Here is a 27,546-nt window from a genome sequence, read left to right on the forward strand (position 1 = left end):
CTCTGCTTGCTCCTGCGTCTAGTGTCCTCAGAGCCTGTGTGACAGTGTGCTGTAGTCTCATAGCAAACCCCTTCCCTTGGAGCCTCCCTTCTCCTCCCCCCACTTTTTTTTTTTTTTTTTTTAAATTACGTGGGGAAAAAAATAAAACACAAGCATTGCATTTTAGGCATTGTTATTAAGGTTCAGCATGGATTGGACACACACAATTTCAGTTTTACCTGGTGCATTTCAGTTACTAATGAGTTAAACCTTTTAAAGTTTTATTGCCATTTTATAATAGGTTTCCATTTGAATGGGTAAATGCAGGAATGTCAGACATCTTTTACTTTATGGAATAGTAAGTCCATAATTCAAACTGCATATTGTCATGCATGAATTAATGTGTCAGTTTCTGAAATGTATGTGAGTGGGCAATTGTATAGAATTCAGGTATGAAATTTGTTTGCACAATATCTCAATTACTTTTTTTCTACTAGATGCTTTCTAAATTTTTACAACATACCTAATTTAGTGGCAGGTTGCTATTAAAATGTTATCACAGTATTAATGCAATAAGGTTTTGAGAGTGGACATTTTTAGCATAACAGAACAATCCAATATTCCAAAAAATTTGGAAATTTGTTACTGCAATCTACATTTTGACAAAAAAAAACTCTTTCCACTTGTAGACTTTTCTAATACATGCGATTCCGTACCTTGCTGTCTTTCATTCCAGCTAAATGTTGGATTGCTCCTGATATTCCAACAGCAATATAAAGTTCCTAGAACAACAAAAATCACTGTTAGGGTCACAAACACAGTTTTAATTAAACATTTGCAATTTTTAACAAAACCATTACTGTATAATAGGTTATTGTGACAGTACTTTCTTGTACAAATGACTAAAATTCAGGACAGCAATTGTGTTATAGCAATGAGATAAGCCAGTATTTCAGGAACAAGGCTTATGTCTCATTCTCCTGGCCAGATTCAAGGTACGACATAAGAGAAGAATGTTTGAAAAAAAAAAAAGTGTGGCACATCTACAGAACATTAGACTCTGTATACATGAGACATTTGAAGTGCTCTATTCATATTGGCTGCTTATAGCTGTGGGGAAAAAAACACACAAACCAAGAAAAGTGCTTTGCTTTAAGCTTGGCACACCCCTGAACCGAACACAGTGCATGCCCAGAAAAGGCATAGCATTAGTTTGACCTGGCTTGCCCAAGGTCTGTATAAATCACGTATTTCAGCAGGGCTTTTTGGTGCTTTTATCTAATAGCTAATTGAATCAGTTGTAGATAGAAACGCCAGAAAGCCCCACTGATGTGCCCAATCTATATGGACACTGGGGAGCCGGGCTGAACTAATGCGCTTTCTCTTCTGGTAAAGAGCTGTTTTCTTTTTGTTTCTTCCATGTCTGCCAGTAGCCTATGGTGCTGCAATCCATTCCACTCCTCAGATCCAGGATAAAGGTTGTCACCATTAAACAGGATCTTGGAAATTTCCAAAGCCAAAATTCACCAGGACTGTATGGAGGGCAAAGCTGATCGTGAACAGAGACTGCCTGCAGATGTTTAAAACAAAAAAACAAACAAGACCAAGACCCAGCCCCCCCCAAAAAAACCAACCCTGCTTTACCAAAAGAAACAATGCATTACTTTGACTCAGCTCCGTGGTGTCTGTATAGATTGGGCACTTCAGCGGGGCTTTTTGGCGCTTTTACCTAAAACTGATTCAATCAGCTATTAGATAAAAGCACCAAGAAAGCCCCCCAGAGTGCACAGTCTATAAGGACATTGGGCAGGCCAGGTCCAACTTACACACGGCCTCTTCTGAGCATGTGCTGGGCTCAGTGTGGGAACACACCAAGTTTAAAGTAAAGTGCCGGGGAGGTGGTTGGGGGCGGTGTTTTTTTGTTTTTTTAACATCTGCAAGTAGCCAGAGTTGTCAGAAAAAAGCCCCACACATACCCAATTGATATGTACTTAGATGATCAAGATGGTTAATGTGGTCACTACAATACACAGTCACAACTCACAGAAAACTTCGGACTTTTTGCTGGAGATTTCAAATAGTTCATTAAACAGTCAAACCTGAGCAACACTGATGTTTATTCCTTTATACCATTACAGACTAACTGAGCTTGTGCAAGTTGCACCTTTAGCAAATGGTGATCCCAATTCTAGATGTCCCAAATCTCTACAGGAGCGCCCCTGCTCATGGCAGCTTCTAAAACAGCATAAATGTAGGGATCCTTAGGAATGATGGGGTAATTCTGGCCAAGGATGCAGCAAGGGAGGCCAGGCCAATCTGAAGACATAAGGGAGGACTGGACACTGAAAAAGAACCATAGAAATAAGAACCCAAGAAAGGGATTGTCAAAAAAAAAATGTTAAGAGGGTGAGAAAAAATTATAATGGGGGAAAAATAGAAATAAGTTACAGTGGGTTCACTCCCTTTTCAGAAGAAAAAGAAATGGAAGGAGAAACAAGAAAGGGAAAGAACAGATTTAAGGTTAGAAAAATATTCTGAATAATTCCTAACCAATTTAAAGTGGAATACTACCTACTACTGAATTACACACGACTCCCTCCTGCAGCCAAATCTCTTTATAGATGTGCCCCCTCATTTACATATTAAACTCAGATTAATTTACAGAATTTGACAAGACTGATCAAGCCAGATATTGTGAATTTGTGCTGAAAATCTATTCAAATGTCAATGAGAAGTATGATTACTGCAGCCCAGACAAAAATCCATACAGTAGTAAAATTTTACAACCAAGTTCTAGAAACATTCAACTAAGCACCAAGAGTTCCCTTCCTTGTTCCTTTTGTGCTAACAGGTTCATAAAAAGAATTGGTTATGCACACTGATAAACCCCAATAGTTTTACTCTAGCTTACTGATTTTTTTAAGCAAACAGCATCCCTTTTTATGTTACTAGTTATAGAAAAAAAACATAGCCAGTCATGCAACCAGAAACCCCACATCCTCCAACCCTCTTCCCAAAAAACACTGGATACATTTCCCAGTACTTCCTTGTAATCATGATTTATCTCCAAGGAGAGACATATTCACATATTATAAAACCCACAACAAATTATCTGGCAACTTTAGTAGTAAACACAGCTCACAGGCAAAGACGTGGTATGGAGACCCCTAGATGCGGTCCTCAAAGTCAAAGGCTAAAGCACTGAAGTAGAGCAGTGTGGGGTAAAAAAGCAGTACCTTTACCTGCACTGTATGCATCTTGAAGATTAAAACCAATTTCAATCTAGATTAACATTAAAAAAAATGGGAATGCAAGCCAATACATCTAAATAGTCAGTGGCCATATCTACACAAGACACAGACTGGGCAGAAGCATTGCATGGCAAAAACCGTGATGCGATGCTACTGAGCAGTACTATTAGGCTACTGCACACTAGTGTCACAAAAAGGTGTTCATCAGCGGTACTGCACAGTAGCTCAGGTTACTGTGCAGGTTACAACTCAAGTTACTGAGAAGTCAATGTCTCATGTAGATGTGACCAGCGTATACCTATCTCAGAAAAACCTCTCTCTCTCTTGGGTTAAGACATCCAGCCTACAGCCAACCCAAACCTGGAAGTATTTTCAATTTATATAGGGCAAATGGTTGCCTCATTAAGACCAGATAAGTGTCATCATTACTGTTTAACCACATAAAAGATTTTCATTTTTCACCAATTCATTCATAACGAAGACAGACAATGAGCAAATGGCTAGAAGACAGATCTGTCTGCTAAGCTATCATTTCTCAGTTCTTCTGAATCAAACTACCATAAGGAAAAATATTTACTTAAGACAAGCTAGATTACAAAAAAGTTAGAGTACGTATATTACAACGTGGAAAGGGTGCAGCACATAAGCTTTCACATTTTTAAAGCCAAACCACGTTCTGGTTCAAGTTAGCACTTACAGGACAGCAAACTTAGAGGGATCCAAAACACAAAAGTGATGACTTGTATTTCAGTAAGAATTATAGGCTGTGCTATGAGGAGTAGAAAGAGAAAACATACAAGAACCACACAATGCTAGCCCTTGTCTATGCTAATTTAACCCTTTCCTTTTGAAATGCAAACAATACACCAAAGTAAGTTATCTACACATGAAAGAACAGCTATACAAAAAAGGATGTTCCATACAGAGTAATAAATAAGCAAGTGATCACATACAGCCCTCATCTTTAGCCAAATGCCTTTTCTAATCCCCTACTGTCCATTAGCATGTTCCAACTTCTAAAATGTGTAAGTCTCATTATTGTGCTCCAGTCACAATTTTACTAAACACGAAACAAAAACTTCAATTTTGACCTTCAAGGCTGTAAAAAAATTATCTCATTTGAGACCTAGATCAAATTTAAATTCTGTAAATCAAAACACCCTTTTGATACATGTTTGATATACATACAAAACCCTTCCAACTTTCATTGCCGCTCCTCCTCCAGTAGGTAGTATGGGAGATCACTGCATGAGCCATACACTTTGAACATTTTATCCCTCATACTTCAGAGGGACTTGTATGTCTGTAGGTTCTGAGGACAAAAGGCCTTCTCCCTGGATGGCTAGTGCAGCCCAAGAGACTCCCAAATCCCTCCTGGTTACCACACCAGGCTCTCTAATCTTGATCTCTGACATCTTATTAAAAACTGGCAATGCTAAGGCAGGGACACCACACCCCACTCACAAAGGTTCACTAGTCTTTGTAACACCCATTTCCCTGTAACTAAAGGCAACATTCTCTCTCTCAGCCTTCAAGTAAGCTGGGGTCGGTTTATAGGCTCCAAGGCCCCAAACGAAAAGTTGCATAGTAGAAATTGTATCAAGGAAATAAGGCTTATTATAAAAGTGTGGCCTTACTTAGGATTATGATGCATCCCATTTTTGCCAGGTCAGTCCAATTTTTAAAAATCTGTTCCAGGAGTCCTGTTGAAAATAGGACAAAAGCCTTCATTTGATAAAATTGATGGGGCACCTGGGACAGAGCCCCAATCTCCAGCATCCCCTGCTCCCTCACTGGCAGCTCTCCAGACATGCACATACAGATGCACACACTTCATTCCTTGGCACTCAGCAACAGGAGAAATAAGCTCACCCCTAGTCTAACCACCTCTCAGCATGTTTTGCCTAGGAAGTCCTGCATATGGCTTACTTTTCCCCATCTTTTTTCCCCTGACTTTTGACTATGCCACTAATGTTCTTTCTTCTAAAAATCACATTTTACAGGTCAAGCTTAGACACCAGTGCTCCTACACACCAACTTCCTTCTTTAAAGTAACTCCCATATGAATTGAGAACACCTGTTTTAATGGAATATTTTATTCTACCAGGTTCCAGCACATGAAAACCCTGACTGTTATGGTCTGATGCCAAATAAGTCAAATTCCACCCCGCCTTCCCTCGCCACCTACCTCTTTGGGCACTGAATTAAAAGGTCAAGAGAAACGTGAAGAGAAAATGTATTTGCCAAATCAGTATTCAAAATTCACATTCACTGAGTTCAAATAGTAATGTTTACACATGCCTCAATCCAGAATCTGCTTTTCCACATGTCCTGGAAGTGGCCTGCAATACTAGAACTTTGGGTGGAGGTTCAGGAAAAAGTCTTTGTGGCTGTTCTCTTTCTGCCTTTAAAGCTGTTATACAAATCCATCTTTGACACAATCAAGCACTGAGCCAGTGGATCCTGCAGCAATGCTACTAGCAAAACAACAAAATGAAATACTGCCCAGGGCAAAGGTTTAAAAAGAGGCAGCAAAAGTTAGGCCCTTCAATAAGCAGCCAGATTTTCAAACCTTGTTTCAAATCCTGGGATTTAGGAGCCTATATCAGGCTTCAAAGTTCATATATTTGAAAAATCTGGTTACAAATTTATCAGATAATATAGGTAATCTGGCCTAAAGACAGAGATTTATTAAAAAAAGAAAGGATTGAAACACATGTGGTCTTTATTACTGAGACTTTTGCAAACAGATATTTTTATACATTGCATGAATCTTCATGATACTGGAGTCTGTCCTTTTTCTGTTCTTTGCTTTTCATTTTCAGTGCAAAATGTAGGGCTTCTTTGGCAAGAAATAACACATTTAAAATACTGGTGCTAACTTTTACAAATGAAGCCAACTGCAGTTTAATATTTTTTTAATTAATCTGAAGGAGGCGTTTATAAATAAATACTCAAAAACATTTATGAATATTTAAAAAGTAGTTTATGTAGCAAAGGTTGTAAAAAGCATAATCACTATGTAAGTTCAGAAGCAAATACAAAGTATTTGCTTTTAAAAAATGCTCTAAAATTCATAGTTAAGAATTGGTACAACTGGCTCAAAATGTGATTTGGGAAAAACAAAAGAAAACATCTTCATGAGATTAGAGATGTGCTTTATTCAGTCATTTAAAAAAGCCACTTAATTATCAGGCTGAACTACAGAACATAGAGATCTACTAATGACAGGCAGGTTAATGTAGATGACATCTGCATACATAAGAGAGGACTTTCCAATATAACTTGCATCAATTCTCAGAATATCTACACATTTTTTACTTGTGGTTCTGACACCAAAATTATTGTAACAACCCAAAAGTGGTATTTAACCTCCATCATCACCATACCCATAGCTTTTCATTTATTATGCCAATTAAAATTTTCCTTATAGCTTTACATACTCCTGGAGTTTTTTCACTTATCTAGAGAAGTATTTCCAGAAACACTGACAAAGACTATATGGAAAAAAGGCAGATAATTAACAGTGTATTTCTTTTTGAGTTTAAAAATTGTATAAAATAGATATCAAGAAAACTTGCATATGGCTATAAGACCCATCCAAATTCTACACATGTGTATCAAACTATACAAGAGATCATATTAATTATGATCTCTCACTCACTTTTTATGGAACAGATTATTACTTGAGGTCATCCCATTTTAACTGCAGCTGCTATGTCTAACAGATGTAATATAATACACACACACACAGAGTTAGAATATGATATTGTAATTATCCCAAATGAGAAAACAGATGCTGCATAATTTTCTATGATTCTATAAGAGATTAATCTAAAATTGTATTGTTTTTACTACAAGCCCTTTTAAAGCGTGTTGTGAATTTTAGAGATATGAGGTCCTTCTTATCAATTTGCTAAAATTCTGAAGGCCAGTCTTTGGAAGGAAGCCAATTTATCAAGAACCAGAAATCCATGTATGTTTCCTGTCCACATAGATAGGAAAAGCAATGTCGTCTCATTAGAGGGTCACTTATATATTACTAGGTTTCTTAATCTAAAAAAAGACTTTCCTGTATATTTAAGCCCTAAATATATCACTAGCTTTGCCTTTCAGTTACATATCCCTGTTGGGAAGTGGAAAGCAAATTAACTGAAATTTACCTTGTGTGGTAAGTGACTTCACAAAGTAACTTTTTTCATTTAGACTTGTAAATACAGAGACACTGCTACAGACAGGATGCTTCCCATTAATTGCTCCTTATTGTAAAACAGATCCCTGTGTTAAAAGGCGACTTTTCTGAAGAAGAGTGAGCTGAGGAACAAGGAAGGGTGCAGGCCACAGAGATATGACAAAATGATCATAAAAGATATACACTCATCTTGGTGGTTCTGAATAACTTAAGCTTGCTTTAATTTCATAAAGGAATATATATATTGGAGGGGTCCTCTGGTAAAAACAGTAGAAAAAAGGAGGTATAAGGGTTAGAGAAAGAACCAGAGCTAACTGGAAGAAAGTTTAGAACAGAGGAAACAAGAAGTGTGGAAGATGGTGGCTTAGGAGCTTAATTTGCCCGGCTCACCACACAGTATTTCACAGGGTGAGTAGCAGGAATCAGAGCCCAGGGAAAGGCCCAACCATTCTTCTCAGACACCTCCTGAGAGCTACAGTACTAGGTTTGGTGCAGAAAAATTTTGAAGAATCAGCACTTGAAGTTCTTATTTTATCCTACTTCAAACCTGGATTTTAACTCAGGTTTCAAGCAGCTACAATTTCAGACAAGAGATTTTTATTATTATTATTATTATTTTAACCAAAATGAGAAGAAGTGCTATAGGAAAGATTTTTCTAACGTGGTAGGTTTTTTTTAAAAAAAACATTTCAAAATGCTGGCCACCTAGCCTACTAGATGTGCGCTAAAAAGCAGTTTAAAAACATGTACCCAATGCACATATCCAGGCCAAGCAGATCCAGAAAAGGTAAAGAGAATTCACATATACAAGTTTCCAGGACAGGGTCTAAAGTCTATATTCCAGTTATATACTGTGCTAAGGAATTCTATCTGTGGGTTTGCAACCATCATTCTATACAACATCTTTGTGTACATACTAGATGTTAAAATTATTTATGGAACAATAATTTCTTAAACATGACATGTCTAATAATATTACTTGATATTTACTTTCAAGAATATTTAAAAATTGTCTGAGGCTGCCTTAGGGCAGTCAAAGGTTTATTTGCTTTAAAAAACCACAAGAATAGTTTTTTATTCTCAATTTATGGTATAACTCTGAATTCTCTGAAGGTACCGTTTTGTACCTTTCACGGGTGTAACACAAGATGAGATAGTTGCTTTGCAAGTATGCTGTCAGCTCTTATTGATTTTCATGCCAACTTCTGAATTACACTGAAAATCTTCAGTGTACATCAATTTGTCATCATAGCAGTGGCATGCTTTTAAACAGCTAGTTTAATGAACCCCCCGGCACACGTACTCTTTCTGCAGGCTGCCCAAATATTTTCCACCCCCCCACGCCCCCAAGAGTGAAAGGACAATGGAATTAGAAAGAAATCTTAGTAATGAGAGTTACTTCATACAAAGGATTCCTTCCAATTACAAGCTATTAAACCAATAAAACATTTTATGGCTTGACACCAGTTCATATACATTACACTGTATATCAAACAATTACTCCAAAATGTACTATGCAACGAGGCTGTTGAATATTTTGAATTCAAGCAGTAGATATTACTGAACAATATACCAAGTATAGCAGTTTCGTCCGGTGCTAATCTTTTTCACTTTAAGAACCTTTAAGGGCTTTGATCAGCCAAGCCATGTAATTACACTTAAGAAGCGTGCTTAGGGTGTCTGCTGGAGTGCAGGGCCATACAGCATTTCTTTTTGGTCTCTGGGGGAAAGCACATCAATTGCTTTCAGCTAAATGCACTCACATATGAATATTTTAGTACAATTTAATGTTTCTGCACCAACCCCAAAGGAACAGAGCATCAATTTGTGAACACAGTTCTCTTGGAGTTAAAAGCCATGCTGGATAATGCAGGATGAAAGGGGTTGTCAATCTTTAGCTTTTTAGCAAGTCATAGAGAGATAGTCTGTAAATTCAGTCCCAGCTGTATGCAAACAGCTCTCTGAAGTTTGCTACTGTAAAGCTCCTTTTCAACACTAGTGGATTTTTAGAGGAGATATTCCAAAAATGATTTCCCAAGCCTGGTCCGTTTTCCCAAAGCTAGTTCCACCTGCTATCCACCTACTGGCCTCAACTCAACCATTTATACAAACACAACTGCATCTGCTGGACTGTTAATAAAATACCCAAATGTAATGCACAAACAACATTCACACAAAGAAGCTGGCTGCAGGTATGAGAACATAAGTAATGCACCAATGTGTTTCATTACAGAACTTTAGCTGCCTCAATACGCTCATGGATATGTGGACAATTAGCATGTAACGAAGATCTTGCCCATGTAGCCTTTGATGAACGAGTAGAGGAATATGTTAAAAGTGAGTACACACATTAGATGCATTTTAGGGACCTAAGGGAATTAGCTGGCTCACTTATTGCTAACAATTACTTTCCGAGGGACTCAGACACACAAAAAAGGAATACAAATACTGGAAAAAGCATGTGTGGTTTCCCTACCACCCCTTTTTGAGGCTGGTACAAGACTGAGCTTTCAAAATATCAGCCAGTAAATAGGATATATAAATAATCTCTCAACATTTGTTTCATTATTTTCATAGAGAACTTGTGACCATCTAGAGGGTAACCACGAGGCATCAATAAAACTTACACAAAACAAGTTAGACCAGACAAATATCTGATTGTTTCTTCCCCACTCCCCAGATGAAGCTAGTAGATGAGAAAAATGCAGTAAATGCAATTATACAAAGTATACAGCATTGCCCTTTTCTGGGCTGAAAGCTGACTGGACTGTACAGAATATTAAAATGAAAGATGTGTCATCTTAAGAGAAGACTGTTTCATGAGATGCTGCAGCATACAAAAAAGTATTTCCTGTTTTTGTCTAACATATTTGTGTGTGTCCAAACACTGGAATTTCACCATTTTCTTTGGAAGTCTATATTCTGCTATGTAATGCATCTAATTGCTAGGAAACTTTTTTCCTTTTATTGATCCTACATTTTTGCCTTCTCTATTTTTATTCAACTACTGCTAGTTATAGCTGTGGTGCCATGTAAAGTTCTCCCTCTACCTCTTCAGTGTTTGTTCCTTTCAGTTATTTGTATATTTACATCTACCAAACTTCTGTCCTCCAGAGTTAATTATTTAGCTCTTTGACTCATTTCTCACTAACTTATAATCCTGCTAGATAAGTTGTTCTTCTGGGAAGTAGCTTGAAACCATTATTTCCCAGAAGACATTTTGAATAAAATCCTTGCTCCTTCCTGGTCACCTGGAGCTTCATCAGCTACTTAGACCAGGCCAGGATTTTACCCATGGAGCCCAAAATTCAATGCGATCCTCTGTGTGTGATCACACTAGAACCATACAGAATTACTACTCCCCTGCTCTGTGACATCTCCCTATATGCAATCCCCAACTGCACCAATTGTTCATACTGTCATATCACATTGCAAACTAACATCCAATCTGACAACAAAAAAAAACTACTTCTCCGATTTCTCCTTCCAGATCAGTGTCCTTTATTTTCTACCAAAATTATTGCTTACCTAAATTAATACTGAAGATAGAATTATAGTTGCAGTGAAAGCCCCAGGGCCAACGAATCCTATTTTGTGCTCCCTACATATTCCCTACTATTATCTCCCTGGATGAGTCAAAGTTTTTTTTAGAGACCATATCTGAGAGGAATAAGTAAGGCTTCCTGCCCCATATGGCCCAACAACAGAGTGGGAAAGGCCACCAGGGGCGCATACTATGAGATATCTTGAGATCCCAGCTGACCATTCTCTTCGTACCCTTAACTGGAAAATAAGGAAATGAGAAAACAGGATCATAAAATAAGGTGAAGTATATAAAGGAAAATGTAACCAAATGGAGTCAAGCAAAAATAATGCAACTCCAAAGGAACTCAATCAGAAGTAGATACTTCACACTATAGTAGAAAGAGACCAAGGTATTCTTATGGATGAAAAAGGAAGAGAGCAGCTTGAAATGACATATGGTGGTGAAATAAGAATCTACAGCGTGTCTGTCTGGGCAAGCCCCGTCACCAGAGAGAGGTGTCCGAGAACATATGAGGAAGAAGAAAGATAACTAATCATAATGGAAGGGACAACATGCTGAATACTAAATCCATAGCTCAGCATCTTAATACCAGAAAGATGTGAATACATTGGAAGTTAAATCTGGAGATATAAAAAAGAGGAACAAAAATGATTTACAGGATGGGAGAACTCTGAAAAACTGGATGAAAAATACCCAAGCAACACAATGTATATCTTAGATAGATAACAAGTAAAGGGGATCTAGGAACAGCCACTTACAAATTTATGAAGGATAAATATATCAAAAGAAAGTTTGAAAGTGGATCCAAGGATGGATGATAGGATGAAAGGAAACATCTCTTCTCCGAGAGGAGAGATCATTTTTAATTCTAAAATGGCTTTCCCCTTTTACTCCCCAAATCATTCAGCTTGCCATTTAGACTGGCTTTCCTCAAGCGAAGAACATGCTTCCCTTAGGATGGTCTGCCCAGCAAATGCTGGGAAAAAAAACATCCTAGTATCTACAGTAGAGAAGGCTCCATAGTGCTGAGGGAGGGAAAACCAGAAGCAAAGATACTCTTTCTCCAAAGCTTTCCCTGGGGTTTTCTTGCAACGACATCCCTGGTATGTTCTGGGAAGGATGACCCCAAGCATATCCTCCCCAGTCATGCACCCAAAACTGGAAAGGAAGTGGTAAAACCACTGTGGGGGCATCCCCAGCTGCTACTTTCAAGCACTCAGAGCCAGATCTCAAGAGGCCTAGATATGTGGATCGATAAAGGAAGAGAGCAACTTAAAAGCGGCATATGGTAGTTAAACGAAGGTAAATGAGAGAAAGAGAACACCAAAATGCAACTACTTCCTAGCTTCAGTGCTGCATTTCTGGATTTCTGGTGCATGGGGGCAGGACATGCTCAGGGTCACCAAAACATGATGTAGACATACTCTAAGTGGGCATGGTGAAGAGAGCTAGAAAGCAGCACACCTCTTTTCATCCCAGGACCATTAAAGTTAACCCTGACTCTCCCCTGTAGTTTCTCTAACACACACACACACACACACACACACACACTCTCTCTCTCTCCCTCTCTCTCTCTCCCCCCCCCTCCGCCAGGAACTGTTAGGAAACTACATAGGGTTTTCAACAGCTTCCCGCTCTTCCTATCTCACACCATTGGAGCTTACAGTTTAACAGCCTCAAGTTCAACTTTTTAATCAGCTTCTAGAGTTAATAGCTTTGGTAACTAGAGTCAAAATACTATGCTTTGCACAAGAATCCTACCACAGTTGATTTAAGAAAAGTCTACACATTACTACAGGACAGAAAATTTTCTGATCTTAATCAGATTAAAAAAGGCCTCCACAAAAGCATAACATACTTTTATAGTCAGGAAATATTTAAACTAGTGGTTTCCAACCTTTTTTCACGTGCTGACTGCCAAAAGTTTTTAATGGAAGTGCAGACCCCTTTTAATAGTAAGTGTGGGTATTCACATGCTTTTGATTGATCACAGTCATCTTTTGCAGATCCCTTAGGTATAGTCTGCAGACCCCAGGGAGCCACGGACCACAGATTGAAAAATCACCAATTTAAACCAATACCCATGTCCAACTAGTATAGTTTTTAACAACTGATAAAACAGTATTTTATTTACCTAGTTTAGTATTTCTGTGAATATATATGCAGTTAGAAAATTTTTACTGCATAAAATTGAAGCCTCTAACTCAGAATGAAGTTCCTTATCTGAAGTCATTGGCTACTTCAACTACAATAAATACAATTGTTTTAGGAATTCAGTAACTGTCAATGGCATAACCCCAATGACTATTTAGCATAATTTTGAAGTTGAATCCACTAATAGGGAATTAATAAATAGATTTTTAACACACTGAGCATCCAAGAAAATCTTTATTTGAGCATCCTAGAACTTTTCTAGTTGTTCTCTAAGCTGCTTGATCTAAGAAGCATATTCTACATGTTAGCAGAGCTTTTACATGTTACACATCATAGGAAATGGGAGTAAACACAGGAACACAGGACTGGAAGCGATTTCCAAGGCCACTGAGCCCAGACCCCTCCATTCACAAACAACCACTTGTCCAAGAATGCACAAAACAAGACAACCGTCTCATTGTAAACAATATACTCTTAAAGTACATATCACAAAACAAGAGATCCTGACACCGATTAATATGATTTTAACAAAGTCTGCCTCCTAATCCACATGTTAAAATGCTTGGTTAAGAAGTTTCCATTCAGATATCATAGGATCATAAGAAAGCAGGGCTCAAAGACAGGGACCTCATGGAGGGCATCTAGTCCCACCCCGGCTCAAAGCAGGATCACCCCCAACTAAACCATCCCGGCCAAGTGTCTTTCAAACCTGCTCTTGAAAATATTCAGGGATAGAGATTCTACAGTCTCTCTAGACAGCCTATTCCAAAGCTGAAGAAGTTGTGGAAGCTCCATTCCTGGATATTTTCAGCAGCTTTGACAGACACTTGACATGGGTTTCCAGAACCTACAGCAATAAACCTGGCATGTCTTAAAATTATGCGAGAAGCAAAGCTTTCCGTTGATTTTTTTTTTTTATTGGGTGAACTGTAGAGCTGGGAGAGATGTTAGACAAGCTGAAGAGCCCTTCAGGGCTGGTCTAAACTCTATCCCAAATACACAGCTGGTGCAATAAAAGATGCCACCAAAAAGAAATCTTTGCTTCTCACATATTTCCTGGACCACCATGGTTACATTACCACCCCCCTAAAACTGTGTCAAAGCAGTATTACCAAAACTCCAGTTTAAAACCAAACCAAACCAAACCAAAAGCTCGCAACTTCATTATGATAGTTCATGATTTTACAAAGCTAAAGCTGTTCTGGAAGTTACTGCATATCATAAACACTCTCTACAGAACTACATTTCATTCATAATGGAACACTTCAGTTCTAATTCTTTATTCAACAAGTTTCTCCAGTCACTGAAAAAATAAATGATAGGCTTTATGAACCTCTTCTAGGAATGTTCTTAGACTGGTCATTTGGTCTGATATTAATATAGCAACATTTCAGGAAAGCTCATGAAAGAGTATGAAAAAACACAAGAGCTGTGTGGATTCCCAGCGCATACTGCGATATACTAGCTGAGCAGGCTCTTGAAACTCAAGTGATTCAGCTAATGTAAAGTACTAAAGGGCCAAAGTTAAACATTTCTTCTCTCTTACCAAATCTACAACGAAAACGTTGGGGCAAAAGAAGAAAAAGGCATAAATTCCAGACTCCTCACTTAACAGCAATCTATACCAGTCCTCAGTGAGGCTGTGCAAAAGGCTAAAAATAGGATAGCACAGTAATTCACAACCAGGGTGCTGCAAGATCCCTTTCAGGGTGCTGTGCCACCCAGTCCCTCTGTGAGAAGATAAAAGCTCTTTCTCCAACTAGCACCCTGTGCCTGTCCCAGCTACCACAGTGGGGCTTGGGTCTGCAGCTGCTGTCTTTCGCTGACCCCCGGCAGCCCCCGTGGTGGCTGCCTCCCACATTCCTAACAGCATGCTCTTCTGTGGGCAGGCAGACAGGTGGTTACACAGATGGACCCATACTTTGCAGTCTGGCTCGTCTCCTCCACTCACAACCATGTTCCTAGATAGAAGGAGGGGCCACAGAGGCGGTGGCTAGTGCATGAGATGCCACAGGCTGTCTCAGCCATGGGAGCCCTCTTCTCCATCATGTACAGATCATCTTAGGGGGAATAGTGGAAAGAATAGAGCACGGCAGGATTTGGTGCTGCCCTTGTTGTTCTTACCTGACACCAGCTAGATCTGTGATTGTCAACTTTTATGGCTTCAAGGCAGGCCTCCATATCTTTTCTTAACTTATATTCTAGCTCAGTAATTCTTAACTGGGGAACCACAACATTCAGAAAAGTTATGGAGGGGTCACTTGTGGCTAAAAAGGTTGAGAACCACTAAGACAGTAACTCTACACACTGAGATACCTTCCCCATCAGAAACAGTGTGGCAAAAAGTGCAGAAGCACCCCACAAATCCAAATCCACTTGTAACTGAGTGCCTCCCTACTTCTGCCAAACAAAAAAGCTAGAAAGAATATGCATGACAAATCATAATTTAATTCTACCCAGGTAGAAAAAACAAGAACTTAGGCCAACAGCCTAAGCAAAAACTATTATAGGCTCGTGCTAAACTATCCAAAATGATAATTTTTCATAGAAACAGATAGCAGTCATCTTGTTCAGGTAACTAGTACATATCTAGTATCACTTTATTCACTTTGAGACACTCCAGTCACATTACACTCTTACATAAATCACCTCAGAGTTACTTTAGTTCCCTAACTAGAAAGTAAGTACAAATGTATGTTGATTAATCATCATCATCAAACAACAAATACATGCATTTTTGGACCTTTTCATGTCTAATGTACCTAAACATTATAGTACAAAATTAGGTAACAGTTCATTTTATTATCGGTTCTGCTGACAGTTAAATTTCAATTTACATAAAATATTTTCCCACTATATCTGCAAGTCACAGCATATTGGATCTTCAAGTTTGTGATCTGGCATTGGTTTCACCTACCTTGTTATAATTCCTGCAATGTTTATGTTTTGATGCTTTGTACAATGGCTTATTTTCAAAAGGTTTTTCAAACAAAATTAATACAGTAAAATGCTGGTAAAAGGGGCTGCTTCTTGTTTCATTTAACTCCTGCTTGGTTTTGTCAATTAAGAGATTTTATTGACAAAACTGTTAGCCTTTTCTAGCCACTTAAAAGATTTCTGATAAACTTACCATGCCTTTAGAATCACATGAATTTCTTATGCCTTTTGTGTTGCTATGTGTTCAACAGTCTTAGGGGAGGGCAGTCTTAGCCCTATTCCTCCTCCAAAAGCTAGCATATTTTATACAAATGCTTACAGAGCTTGTCTCTAGGATGCCTTGCCTTGACTAGGGATTAGTCATTTCAGCTGCGTCAGAAGAACTGTGTGCAGGTGTTTTGCATAGAGCCAGTCAGCAGTATGGTGGCATACAAGGGTAGTCTTTGAGCTCAATGATGTGTAAGCATCACTGGGGGCAACACTGAAAAGTCTGTAATAGCAGCTGAACAGGATGCAACATTAAGCAAGTGCAGGGCTGTTGCTAGGGATGAAACTCAGTTTAAGTAGCACCTAGACAATAACCTCATCTTAGCACAAATGTTGCCTTCATGAAGGGAAGGGTTTAAACCCAATGCTACAGTTGTCACATGCTCTATTTCCCAAGTGACATGCACAAAGTGCAAATGTGTGCATTACAAACAAACTTAGGGCATCACTTAAAGAGGACAGTGAAGGTTGTGTTACCATGCTACATTTCTGAGGTTGCCTAGACTTTCAGAGGGCTGAATGTCACCAAATTCAATAATCTAGGACACAACACATGACAAGATAAACTTAATTTTGCCTTAACAGTTTTGTTTCATCTCGTTTTGTTTTTAACACAAATACATTGTTTTTATTAGAAGCTAATGGTCATTTAGGCACTTGCAATTCAGAATCTGCTTTGGCTAGGTAATAATACCATCAGCTTGAATGTAGATCTCAAGACACTACAGAAAAGTGGTTAGCATAATGCACGTGTATAGATGGGAAACTGAGACAAAGAGGTGAGATACCTCATTCAGCAAGAAAGCAGAAGAGCCAGGAAATAGAACCCAGGCTTCCCTTGTTCCAGTTTGGTGCTTTTTCCGTGAGGCCAAAAATTATTATACAATTTCCCAAATGCTCTTCCATCGTGTTGTACATTTTGTACTGGTGGAATAAGGATAAAAGTCACACTCTGAAACCTTTGGCATCTATAACAACCGACTGGGCTGGTGAGACATCTCAGCCATGGTCTGCATCTCAAAATGCTAAATTTTATTACCTGGCAGTTACAGCAACTATGTGAAGGGAAGACTGATGTCTTTTCTTCTCCATGCCCTCACCCACAATTTTCTGCAAAATAGTTTCTCCACCAACATTTCCAGCTCACCTCCTCTTCCTGTCCCAGTAATGTATTGGCACTTTACAAGTTATTAGCACATAAAAGCTTCTAAAAGCTCTGCTGTTGCATACAAGTCACAGGTAGCTGCTTACTGTAAGGCTGCATGCTCCCCTGGTTGCTTAGGCCAAGCTGGACCCTGAACCGGCCCCACAACACACCCTGTTCTCCTTCCCTGGTCCTAGAAGGCAGCCAACACCTCCATTACTATGTCCCTGGTCCTCTTAAATCTGTTCTCCTCTACCCAGTCTAACCTGCACACAACCCCATGCAGAGTTGGGTTAGTAACTTATTTCCCAGTTTGCAGAGGTTTACATATGCATTGCCTTCAGTTCTCATCCTGATGCCAGATCCTCTTTCACCCATCTCCTTGAATCCCTTTTCACGAAGTCACTTCATCTCTTGCTGCAGCCCTAAACCTTCCCTTAAAGCTTCCACCCTGCTCTAATACCTCTTAATACCACTTCCCAGTGAGTACTGGCATGTTCAATTTATTTACTTTGAAAAATCATTTGATTGCCTTCTGAGTTACCTGAATCTGTATTCAAATTACATTTGCCCAGAATAAAAACCCCTTGACAGTGGAAGATTTCAATAGTGAAAGCTCATTCTCAGATTTATGCCAGAGACTGGTTTCAAACTTACAGTATATCAGTGTAGGTCATACTCAATGGCCAAAGCATGTTCTCAAAAATGCAATTATGTGGCTGGGTGCCCAGGGCAGCTGCTGCATACAAGGCAACTTCCAGCTGCTGCCATGCTATGCAGTCATGTGGCTGCAGCTGCAGCCACTTTTTTCCACCCCTCTTGGTCCCTGCTTCCCAAAGTTGGAACACAGGGCAGCTGCCCCAGTTATGCCACTGCATGTGCCCTGAGACAAATAGGTTATGTGAAAAAAGGCTGAAAGCAGTCCTGGCTACTATGCTGAAATATGCACCTGGCAAACTGTCTGGTAAACCAGCACAGGCTAAAGACCCTAACTCTTCCCTCAACATTTCTAATACTGCTTCTTCAAAGGAGCTGCAGACATCAAGAACTAACTGGGGATAAATGTTGGACAGCTGAAGTTACCTAAGGGATTACCAGAGCTTCCTGGAAACTAACAAAAGACAGAAGCTGATAAAAACTGTTGGCTTCACAGAAGGCTGGAGAAGGACTTCTGGGGAGATCTTTGGAAACCTCTGATCAAATGATCCTATATCTGTCTTGTAAACTTTACTGTTCATTTACATAAGGCACAACAAATTTCAAGATAATCCCAGTAAGGATGAAGTTTTTAGAGACTTTAAAAAGGTATGCTTTAAAGAAGAGGTTCTCAACCTTACTTATAAGCAAGCTGACTTTACAGTCAATATTTCTCCTGAACTTTAACTTAACAGGACCTTCAGGAAATTTAACTTAACAGGAAATTTTCTGACATTTTCCACCTTGCACTTTATCTAGCACATAATGCAATAGTTTAGTAAAATTTACTTACGACTTTAGAACAGAGGAGCTCAAGCTTTTAGCCCTGCAGGCCAGATGAGTGACACAGGACCTGTCCATGGGCTGAGCCAAATTGTGAACACCAGGATTTGGCCCTGGGATCCAGCATTGCCTCCTCCCACCCCTGTGCACTGGGATTGGGCCCTGGATCCTGTATGCCACCAACTCCCATACGTTTTTGCCAGGCCTGGGCCTCAGGGAGCTTGTGCCACCTCTCCCGCTGCCACACACGGATTGGTGTCAAAGGGCCTGGTACTGCCACCTCCTGGCCCCCCACATGGTGGTTGGACCCTGGAACCTGACACCACCCCTGGCCCTCTGCAGGCTCAGAAACTTGGCAGTAGGGAAGCAGTGGTACCCATGGGGAGCCCATAGGCCAGATGACATGGCACCATGGGGTGGGTCTGGCCCACAGGCTGCAGCTGAAGCATCCCTGTCTTAAAACATTTCTAACTAGTACGCACATGAAGAGATCTGTAAGAACACAATTACATCATCCACGTAATTAAAAAATGAACTCAGTAATGATAAGCTTTGGTATGTCACTGACTTTTGCCTGAAAAATGCAAAATAGACACCTATAGGAAATCCAGCAGGGGCATACTTGAAGTAATCTGCAAAATGTCAGGTGGGCATAAAATGAACTGAGTACACCAGAAGCTGTGCTGCTGGGGCTTTAAAAATACAATACAAGATACCTTTGTTTTAGAGTACAAGTAAGCAATTATTTGAGCTAGAGGGCCACTTTAAAGAGTTTTGGTGGCTGTCAAGGGCTGGAGGGAGTGGGGTGCTTACCCAACCTTGGCCCCCTCACAATTGTTTACAGTGCCTGCTGCCCATCACAGCTCTGCCCCCAAGCTGTCACTGCTCATGGTCCTGCCCGCCTGTCCCACTCCTGGATGCTACTCCCCGCCCACCTGTGCCCCCATCCCATCCACCTGGCCGTGCATATCCTGATTGTGGGGGTCCCAGGCCAGCCTCCATGGAGACCCTGCCTGCCCACTCTGTCCAGCACTCCTGGAGATGGGTGTAGGGTAGATGGGCCACAGTTCCCAGGCAGTGGGGCTGGGTCCAATGGTGGTTGCAGAAACACTGGCAGCAGCAGCTGGAGTGTGAGAATGAAAGTGAGTTGTCACCATGGGGGCTGCTGAGAAGCCAAATCCAGCTGCCGCACCACACAGCCCTAGGGACTACAGCTTCTGGCATGCTCAAGAACCTCACACGGGGAAAGGGCAAGCTATGCTCTGCGCCAAGCTGACTTCTGCGCCTGGGGTGGCAGCAGAACCAGTTACATGCACCAGAACCAGGGCTGCTCCCCACCCCTGGGTCAGGCAGGGCTGTGGGACCTGTCGCAGGCAGAGAGAATCACCTGGCGGACCAGACCCAGCCCACAGGCCAAATTTTGCCCATCCTGTTTTAGAGACTGCTAACAAAAACTGCTACCACGCTTGATATTCAAAAGATAGGATTAACTACAGGGAACACACATAGCGCTTTTACGAGAAAGGTATTTCCATACTTACTGGTGCCACTATTTTGCCCGTCTGTCCAACTTGCATGTCATTGGGGACAAAGCCAGCATCAACAGCTGCACGGGAAGCTCCAACTAGTTGAAAGAAAATATTTCCAATATTTTCTTTTAAAATATTAGCAAGCCAAATTTAATTTCCACTAAAGAGTAAGTATTTCACTGAAGAGTCCTGTATTGTAATGGCATGTATTTGGAAACTTCTGTCCTAAAATCATATTCTTATAGTAATTCCTCTGTACAACACTTACTGAAATTTCCAGATATTCAAGTGCTAATGCATTTTAGAAAAAGCAGGAAATCCATACTCCCAGCATCACATAGTTGTAAACTGAAAACTAAGGGTTTCAAACTTGTGCATTTTCATTACTTTTTTCTACTGCTTTAATAAAAAAAAAAGTATTTTCTCATAATGCTTATCTCATATGCATAAAAATTATTATATAAATCCTATCCCATACTAAGGTCAGTTATAGCAAAGGTTTTCCATTTTTTTTCCTTTTATTTGTAAACTAAGGTTCTAAACATTGTTGGAAAGTCATTAAGTAATAAAATTAACCTTTGAACTTTTAAAATTAATAAAATTTAATTTACTACAAGATTAAACATTATTGTTGCAAGTAAAACCTAAAGTTACCGTAACTGAAAAAAAATTTAACTTATCTATTTAAATATTCTGCTGGCACATTGTGCTTGGTCACATTGTTAACGTCATATAGCAAGAGGGAGGAGGAGAAACCTTAAAAATAGAAAACTGCAAACATAACACTAAAAACTATCAAGGGACCCAGGCCAGGTATAGTACTTGATTCATAGATTCATAGATTAAGGGTCGGAAGGGACCTAGTAGATCTTAATATTTTGCATAAAATACACTTATCAATTTTTTTTAATTCAATAAATTATGGGTGTTCATTTACTGTGAGAAGTCACTTATCAGCTATTTAAAATGGATTACTCAACAGTCAAAACAACTATTAATCTTTCACTTGTTTTACGAATAGACATTTAGATTTATGTTTAGCAAAAACAAGTATTCATAATTAGAAAGTAATTACTTTTTAAGACACTAGGATTTTATTTTAATTGAATGCCTGTATATAGACACGTCTACAATTAAAGCAAAGGTATACGAGTTCAAAAACTTTCCGTTGTGTTGCTATTTAAAAAATTATATGAAAATGTTCCTCATGTTGCATTTTCCAACTTACAAGGTACTATATATACTTACATTGCACCAGAGTTCATGAAGTCTGAAAAAGGGCCAGGTTCTCCCTTCTGCTGTTTAGTACAGTGGCAACAAGACCACAACAGCGGAACAAAGTTACATAAAAAGTTGCAAGATAGATAAGATTTTTAAGGACTACCATTGATAAAACTGTTAGAAAGACGCCAACACTAGTATGAAACTTTGTTTTTCCATGTTGGTTTCAAACAGCCATTATTAAAACAAGAAAAAAATACCTGCAGCATGCAACTGATCTGCAAGGTCATATAACAATTTAAAGTTTTCACCACTCTTCAAACCTCGACCTTAAAAAATAAGAAAAATAATATTACTTTACATTCAAGTACCTTGTAACCCATGTGTCTGCTATGCACAATTCCCATATTATGAGTATTTGTACTTTCACAGGAACTGACATGCTTTCTACAAAGGGTACTGTTGACACTTTCCTCAACAGTTTTCAATACCCCAATGAAGCTTGAAAGTAAAAGTTTCCTTCATACAGATTCTGCTTTTTTCCATTTAATTAATGTGGTTATTTCCTGTGCATGCATGCTGTGCCTTGTTTACTTCGTCGTCTGTCAGTGTTCTTATCACTTAGGGTCTGGGAATGAGGTTTGTTATTAACTTGTGCTCCCTCTGCTGGCTCTAGCTAAAAAAACCCAAAAACTCTACAATAGGCTAGGAAAAACATATAGGACATAAATCATGTGTTTTTTTTAGTTTTATTGCTCAAGCATAATATGATGAATTTTAAATCACTAGATGATCTTTCTTGGTCTATTCTATGCCAGTTGTAATAATTTTAAGGTATATCACATTTGGCAACACACTTACTTACAGGTGGTGATGTCCTTAAAAGATGTCAGGGTTTGTTATAAACTTTTATGACCTGGTACTTAAAATGATATACAAGTTGTTGAGCATCTTCTTACTTCCAAAAAAGCCCTGCATCATAAATAAACTATTATCTAGAAACGATAGGCCAGGTCAAAGGAGCTTTTTTGCTACAAGTGAGATTCAGTACTAAATAAATACAGGCTACTTTAGTTTTTTTATTTACTTACCACCTGATACAACCACCTTTGCACTAGTGAGCTCTGGCCGATCACTCTTTGTTAGCTTTTGTTCAAGCCATTCAGACTGACCAACTGGTGCTGGAGCCGTTACTGTATGTCAAAATAAATAAATAAGGGTTTACATGTCTTGAAATGTTATATTGTTTTGTTTAAGCTACAGTGGAATGCAAAAGCACTAATTTTCATATTTTTCAATAGCTGCTATTCACAATTTCTGCACAATTTTGAGATACCAGCCCCCATCAATTTCTATGAGCTACTAATATAACTGACTCCTTTATTCATACTCATTTACCCTTCTAAAATGGTCTTCTGTGGTACTATATGCAAAGTTTACTGAAAATTACTGTAATTTAGCCAACAAATTAAACTACCACCCATAAAATGTGTGCGTGGATTTATATAAATAAAACACACACATACACACACACACTTGGCATCTGCCTTATGTTAGAAGCTTAACTATTGCCAAAAATAGCCCAGTTAGCTAAGTGGTATGACTGCAATAGGCTAATCATATGCACTACTCAATCTTAAAGATCCTAACTGGACAGCAATTCAGAGATGCTGGCTCAGTCTCTTGGAAGTTTATGATACATGAGAAATTTAAAAAAAACCTGATCCTTGTTGCTAGTGGCTCCCCTTATGGATACATGTAGTTTTAAATGGCCCCAAACTCAAGAAAGGAGGAATGTGACCAAGGCCATGTTGCACTGTTTTCAAGTAATGTGCTTTTTTTAATTAATTTAGTCAAAAGTGATGCAAAACACAGTATGGGATGCTCATAATCAAAATTTAAACCCATTATTTATTGATGTAGTAGGATGATAAATGGCTCAGTTTAAACTGAATTAAAATTAAGCCAAGTTTAAATCAAATAAAGGATGTTTAAATTTAACTAAACTGGTGTTTAAGACTCTTTAAAAAAAGGGGCAACTTTAAAGATAAAAGACAAGTTTTAGCAGACAGAAGGAATAGGTTTAAATAGGTACTCTCATATTCACAAAGACTGGGTTCAGAAGTAAAAGGCAGAAGATGCAGTTGATGCATATCTTCCCTTTACTGGCAGATCTATAAAATCCAAGCACTTATTTTAAAAGGTTGAACCAAAGGTTATAATAATTAAAGTTAAAGCATGCTTTGAACAAAGTTAAATCTAAATGGCAAACTGAAAAACTATCAAAATAAAATACTCACCTTTTTCTAAACTAGCGCTACCACCAGTTACTGGTGCAGCTTCAAAAGAAGTTCCCCGTACAGAAAACACTTTTACCTTCTCATCACACTTCACAGTGCATACAGCATTTCCTGAAAAAGATTATAATATCTTGTAAAAACATACCCCACAGAGCAGAGAGACACAAAGATATACCAAAGCTTCTAGCAGAAAACAAAATACAGCATTTACAAAATTGCCCGTCTGAAATTACAGGCTTAGATCACCCAGATTAGAAAGTTTGGATGTTTAAAACTGCAATTTCCAAATACTTTACATTTCCTTCCTATCTTGCAAGGTTTTCAAGACATGCCAGTAGAAGGAGTGAGTCTTTCCCCTTTCTAAGGAAAGTACATGGTTGCAGTCAAATGAGCTCTAATTTATGCATTTTTAACTTCCAAAGACAAGGAATAGAGTGTAAGGACTGAAAACGTTATTACTAGATTTGAGTCCTAAATTTTAGAATGGGCTTTTTAAACTGTCATATAATTTGATCAAAATAAAAGAAACAGACACCCCCACACAAACCAAGGACAATATTTGGTTCTGTGCATCTTAACCAATGAAAGACAATTATATTTCTCAACTATGAATGCCAGAAAGAGTAGATAGGAAAGTAAGTTACATTTAAAAAACAACTTTAACCCCTTAATTACTTAAAATGCACCGCAACTGAACTATAATTTAATGTTGTAGTATCAGACGTAATACAAATTCTTTCAAATGCCATGCTGGATTAAGGGAAAGTTAAAGGAATGAAAATCCTGTCACAACAAAATTTAGGAAACAGACTAATCTGCTCATGTCTAAATTAAAACATTAGATCAGACAAGCATGAGAAAACGAAGCTAACAAGGGTAGCAAATAATTACTCAAGAAAACCAATTAAATGTTATAAATAAATCAGATAAATGTCTTCGTAACTAGGAAAAATAACCTTACAGATGTCTCAAATCAGAAATACTGCTATCCATATTAAATAAAGGCAGACAATTATCTGAACATCTTATATTTTACAAAATTGGATCAGAAGTGCATTAACAACAAAATACAATATTGATGAAGACTATCACCAGATTCACTTAATTGAAATGTCAGATCCAGTTTCTGAGTTGCAATCCTATCATATCAGGAAAAATTATATTTACATTCATTTTTATTTTACAGGTTCACTCATGTTAATTTCAGTCATTTAAAAACCCAAACTTGAATTTCCTTACACCAGTGGTGCGCAAAATACAGCTGATGGGCCGGATCTGGCCTGCCAATTGACTGGACCCAGCTCATAGGCGCCTGCCAATTGATTGCATCTGGCCCATAGCTGCCCACATTGTGCGCCACACGGGGCTGGGCCCTGCCAGCTTCCACCCAGGGCAGCTTATGCCGCACTCCTGTCCATACTTGCTGAACAGTCTGGGCCCTAGCCAGTGCACACAGCTTCTCAGAGGAGCTGCTCCTGCCATCCAGATACTGCTTGGGTCCCCCTGCCCCCAGCAGCTCCTCCTCCCTCTTGCTCCTGCTGCGCTACTATGGGCAGCAGGCAGGGTAAGGAAGCAACAATGGGCAGGGAGCAAGCTGCAACCAGGCAACTCCTGCCCTAGTCCACAGGGCTCTACCCGTTCTGGCACAACAAGCAACCACCTGCCAGCTGCCAAGTGGATGGAAGGCAGCCCCACTGGGAAGCTGTGTGCGCAGGCCGGGGCGGGTACAGGAAGGAGCATGACATGGGCTATCCTGGGCAGGAACAGGTAGGGCTCAGCCCCATGCAGGGGGGGAGTGGACCAAACATGCACCTGCACAATCTAGGAGAGCTCTGCTGCATGCAACTCTTGCTCCCCACATCCCTCCCTCCCCCCATCACCAACCAGCCAGCCAGCTACTGGGACCTAGCACATAGGCAACCCCCGCCCCCCAACACAAACACAGACTCACCCCGCCCAAACACGCAGATTCACCACCCCACACAATATGTAAGAGTAAGACTTTATTTTGAACTATTATGCAGTCGCCTCTATATACAGTACTCAAAAAAAATTAGGATCAATAATATTTTTTTAAATAAAATTAAACTATATTGTAGTAGATGTTTAATTTTTAATATATGATTTTTTTTATCTATAATTTGTTAAAATGATATCCTCTGACAGACTGTGTGTGTGTGTGTGTGTGTGTGTGTGTGTGTGGCCCTTGACAGCTCACCAAAACTTGTTTTAAGTGGCCCTCCAGCAGAAATAATTGCCCGCCCCTACCTTACACATTCAAAGTTGTACTAATACCAATTTTATAATACCAGTTAGCAAGATTAGATACAGTACAGTCTATACGCACCATCCTGTATTGCTCACCTGCATATATAGTTCTTACAAAAGTGTCAGGCGACTTAATATCTATAATGTCAGAAACAGGAGCAACATCAAGCTTGGCTGCAACTCTAGGAAGAAGATTCTAAAAAATAAATATTTGTAAGTTAGCAAGCATTCTAGATGCTGACAGGACATGAGATACAAGATGCCTGTTTAGCATATGCACTACAACTAATTTACAATCAACATCCTAACTTGTTATGAAATATAGCATGTGCAGCATGGAAGGGGTGTGCATGTATGTGTACACAGACATAACGACAGGCTTCTAGTACAGCTGGTGGTGCAACCTTTGCCACCTAATGCAAACCCACTACAACATTATAGTATTTATGAGACTGACAGTAACTAAACTCTTAATTCAATATTTCACAGACATTAGGGCTGGAAGGGACCTCACAAGATCATCAGGTCCAGCCCCCTGCCCATGGAGCAGGAAGTCAGCTAGGATCAAACAATCCCAGCAAGATAAAACATCCAAATGTTTCTTAAAAGAGTCCAGAGTGGCTTGCACCACTTCTGCGGGGAGTCTATTCCAGGCTTTGAGAGCTAGGACAGTAAAGACATTTTTCCTTATGTCCAGCCTAAAACGGTCTTGGAGGAGTTTGTGACCACTGGACCTTGTCATCCCTTGGGATGCTCTGATGAACAGGTGTTCCCACAGATCCTGATGCACGCTCCTTATGTACTAGGAGTACTAGGCTGCCACCAAGCCTTCGCTTCTCCAGGCTGAAGTGTCCCATGGCTCTCAGCCTCTCTTCATAAGGCCTGTTCTCATCAATATGTTGAATTTTGAGGCTTATTTGCTTTAATAATTTAAAACCGAACATAGATGCCATTTGCTCACTGTTGCAGGGCACTGAAGTGCCCGGCTCCTATAAAGAGGTACAGGTGCCGGTTGCCAGGGCAACCACAGTTGGTCAGCTAACCGGAAGGGACAGGGCCTGACCTATATAAATGATCCAGGCTGAGGCCAGGGAGGCAGTTCCCTGCTAGCAGCAGAGGAAGAAGGAGCTCTGCTGGAGTAAGCAGAGTAGAGAAGCCTGATGGCCTGAGCAGCTTCTGCTTGAGGATACCGGGTAGAGGAAGCCCTGGTAGGGATTTGAATGATGGTTAGCCAGTTGGCTTAGAGTTTATAGTTTCATAGTTTCTAGGGTTGGAAGG

The 27,546-nt window shown here is 39.5% G+C and overlaps 1 protein-coding gene across 2 annotated transcripts in view; it reads right to left on the reverse strand.

Moving 5' to 3' along the window:
• Positions 1 to 27,546, reverse strand: part of ETFA (electron transfer flavoprotein alpha subunit) — a 72,687-nt gene that overhangs the window by 19,656 nt on the left and 25,485 nt on the right. The window contains exons 5-10 of one of the 2 annotated variants that reach the window (XM_019504420.1): positions 26,365 to 26,464; positions 24,001 to 24,111; positions 22,792 to 22,893; positions 21,961 to 22,029; positions 20,492 to 20,574; positions 696 to 761 (exon numbers count right to left, since the gene is read on the reverse strand). In XM_019504420.1, the coding sequence (XP_019359965.1) occupies positions 696 to 761; positions 20,492 to 20,574; positions 21,961 to 22,029; positions 22,792 to 22,893; positions 24,001 to 24,111; positions 26,365 to 26,464 (531 nt within the window). Of the gene's footprint in view, positions 1 to 695; positions 762 to 20,491; positions 20,575 to 21,960; positions 22,030 to 22,791; positions 22,897 to 24,000; positions 24,112 to 26,364; positions 26,465 to 27,546 lie in introns of both variants that reach the window. The other variant, XM_019504419.1, reaches the window with a different exon arrangement.

Source organism: Gavialis gangeticus, unplaced genomic scaffold (genome assembly GCF_001723915.1).
Source record: "Gavialis gangeticus isolate Ggan-Ray unplaced genomic scaffold, GavGan_comp1, whole genome shotgun sequence".
Taxonomy (NCBI): Eukaryota; Metazoa; Chordata; order Crocodylia; family Gavialidae; genus Gavialis; species Gavialis gangeticus.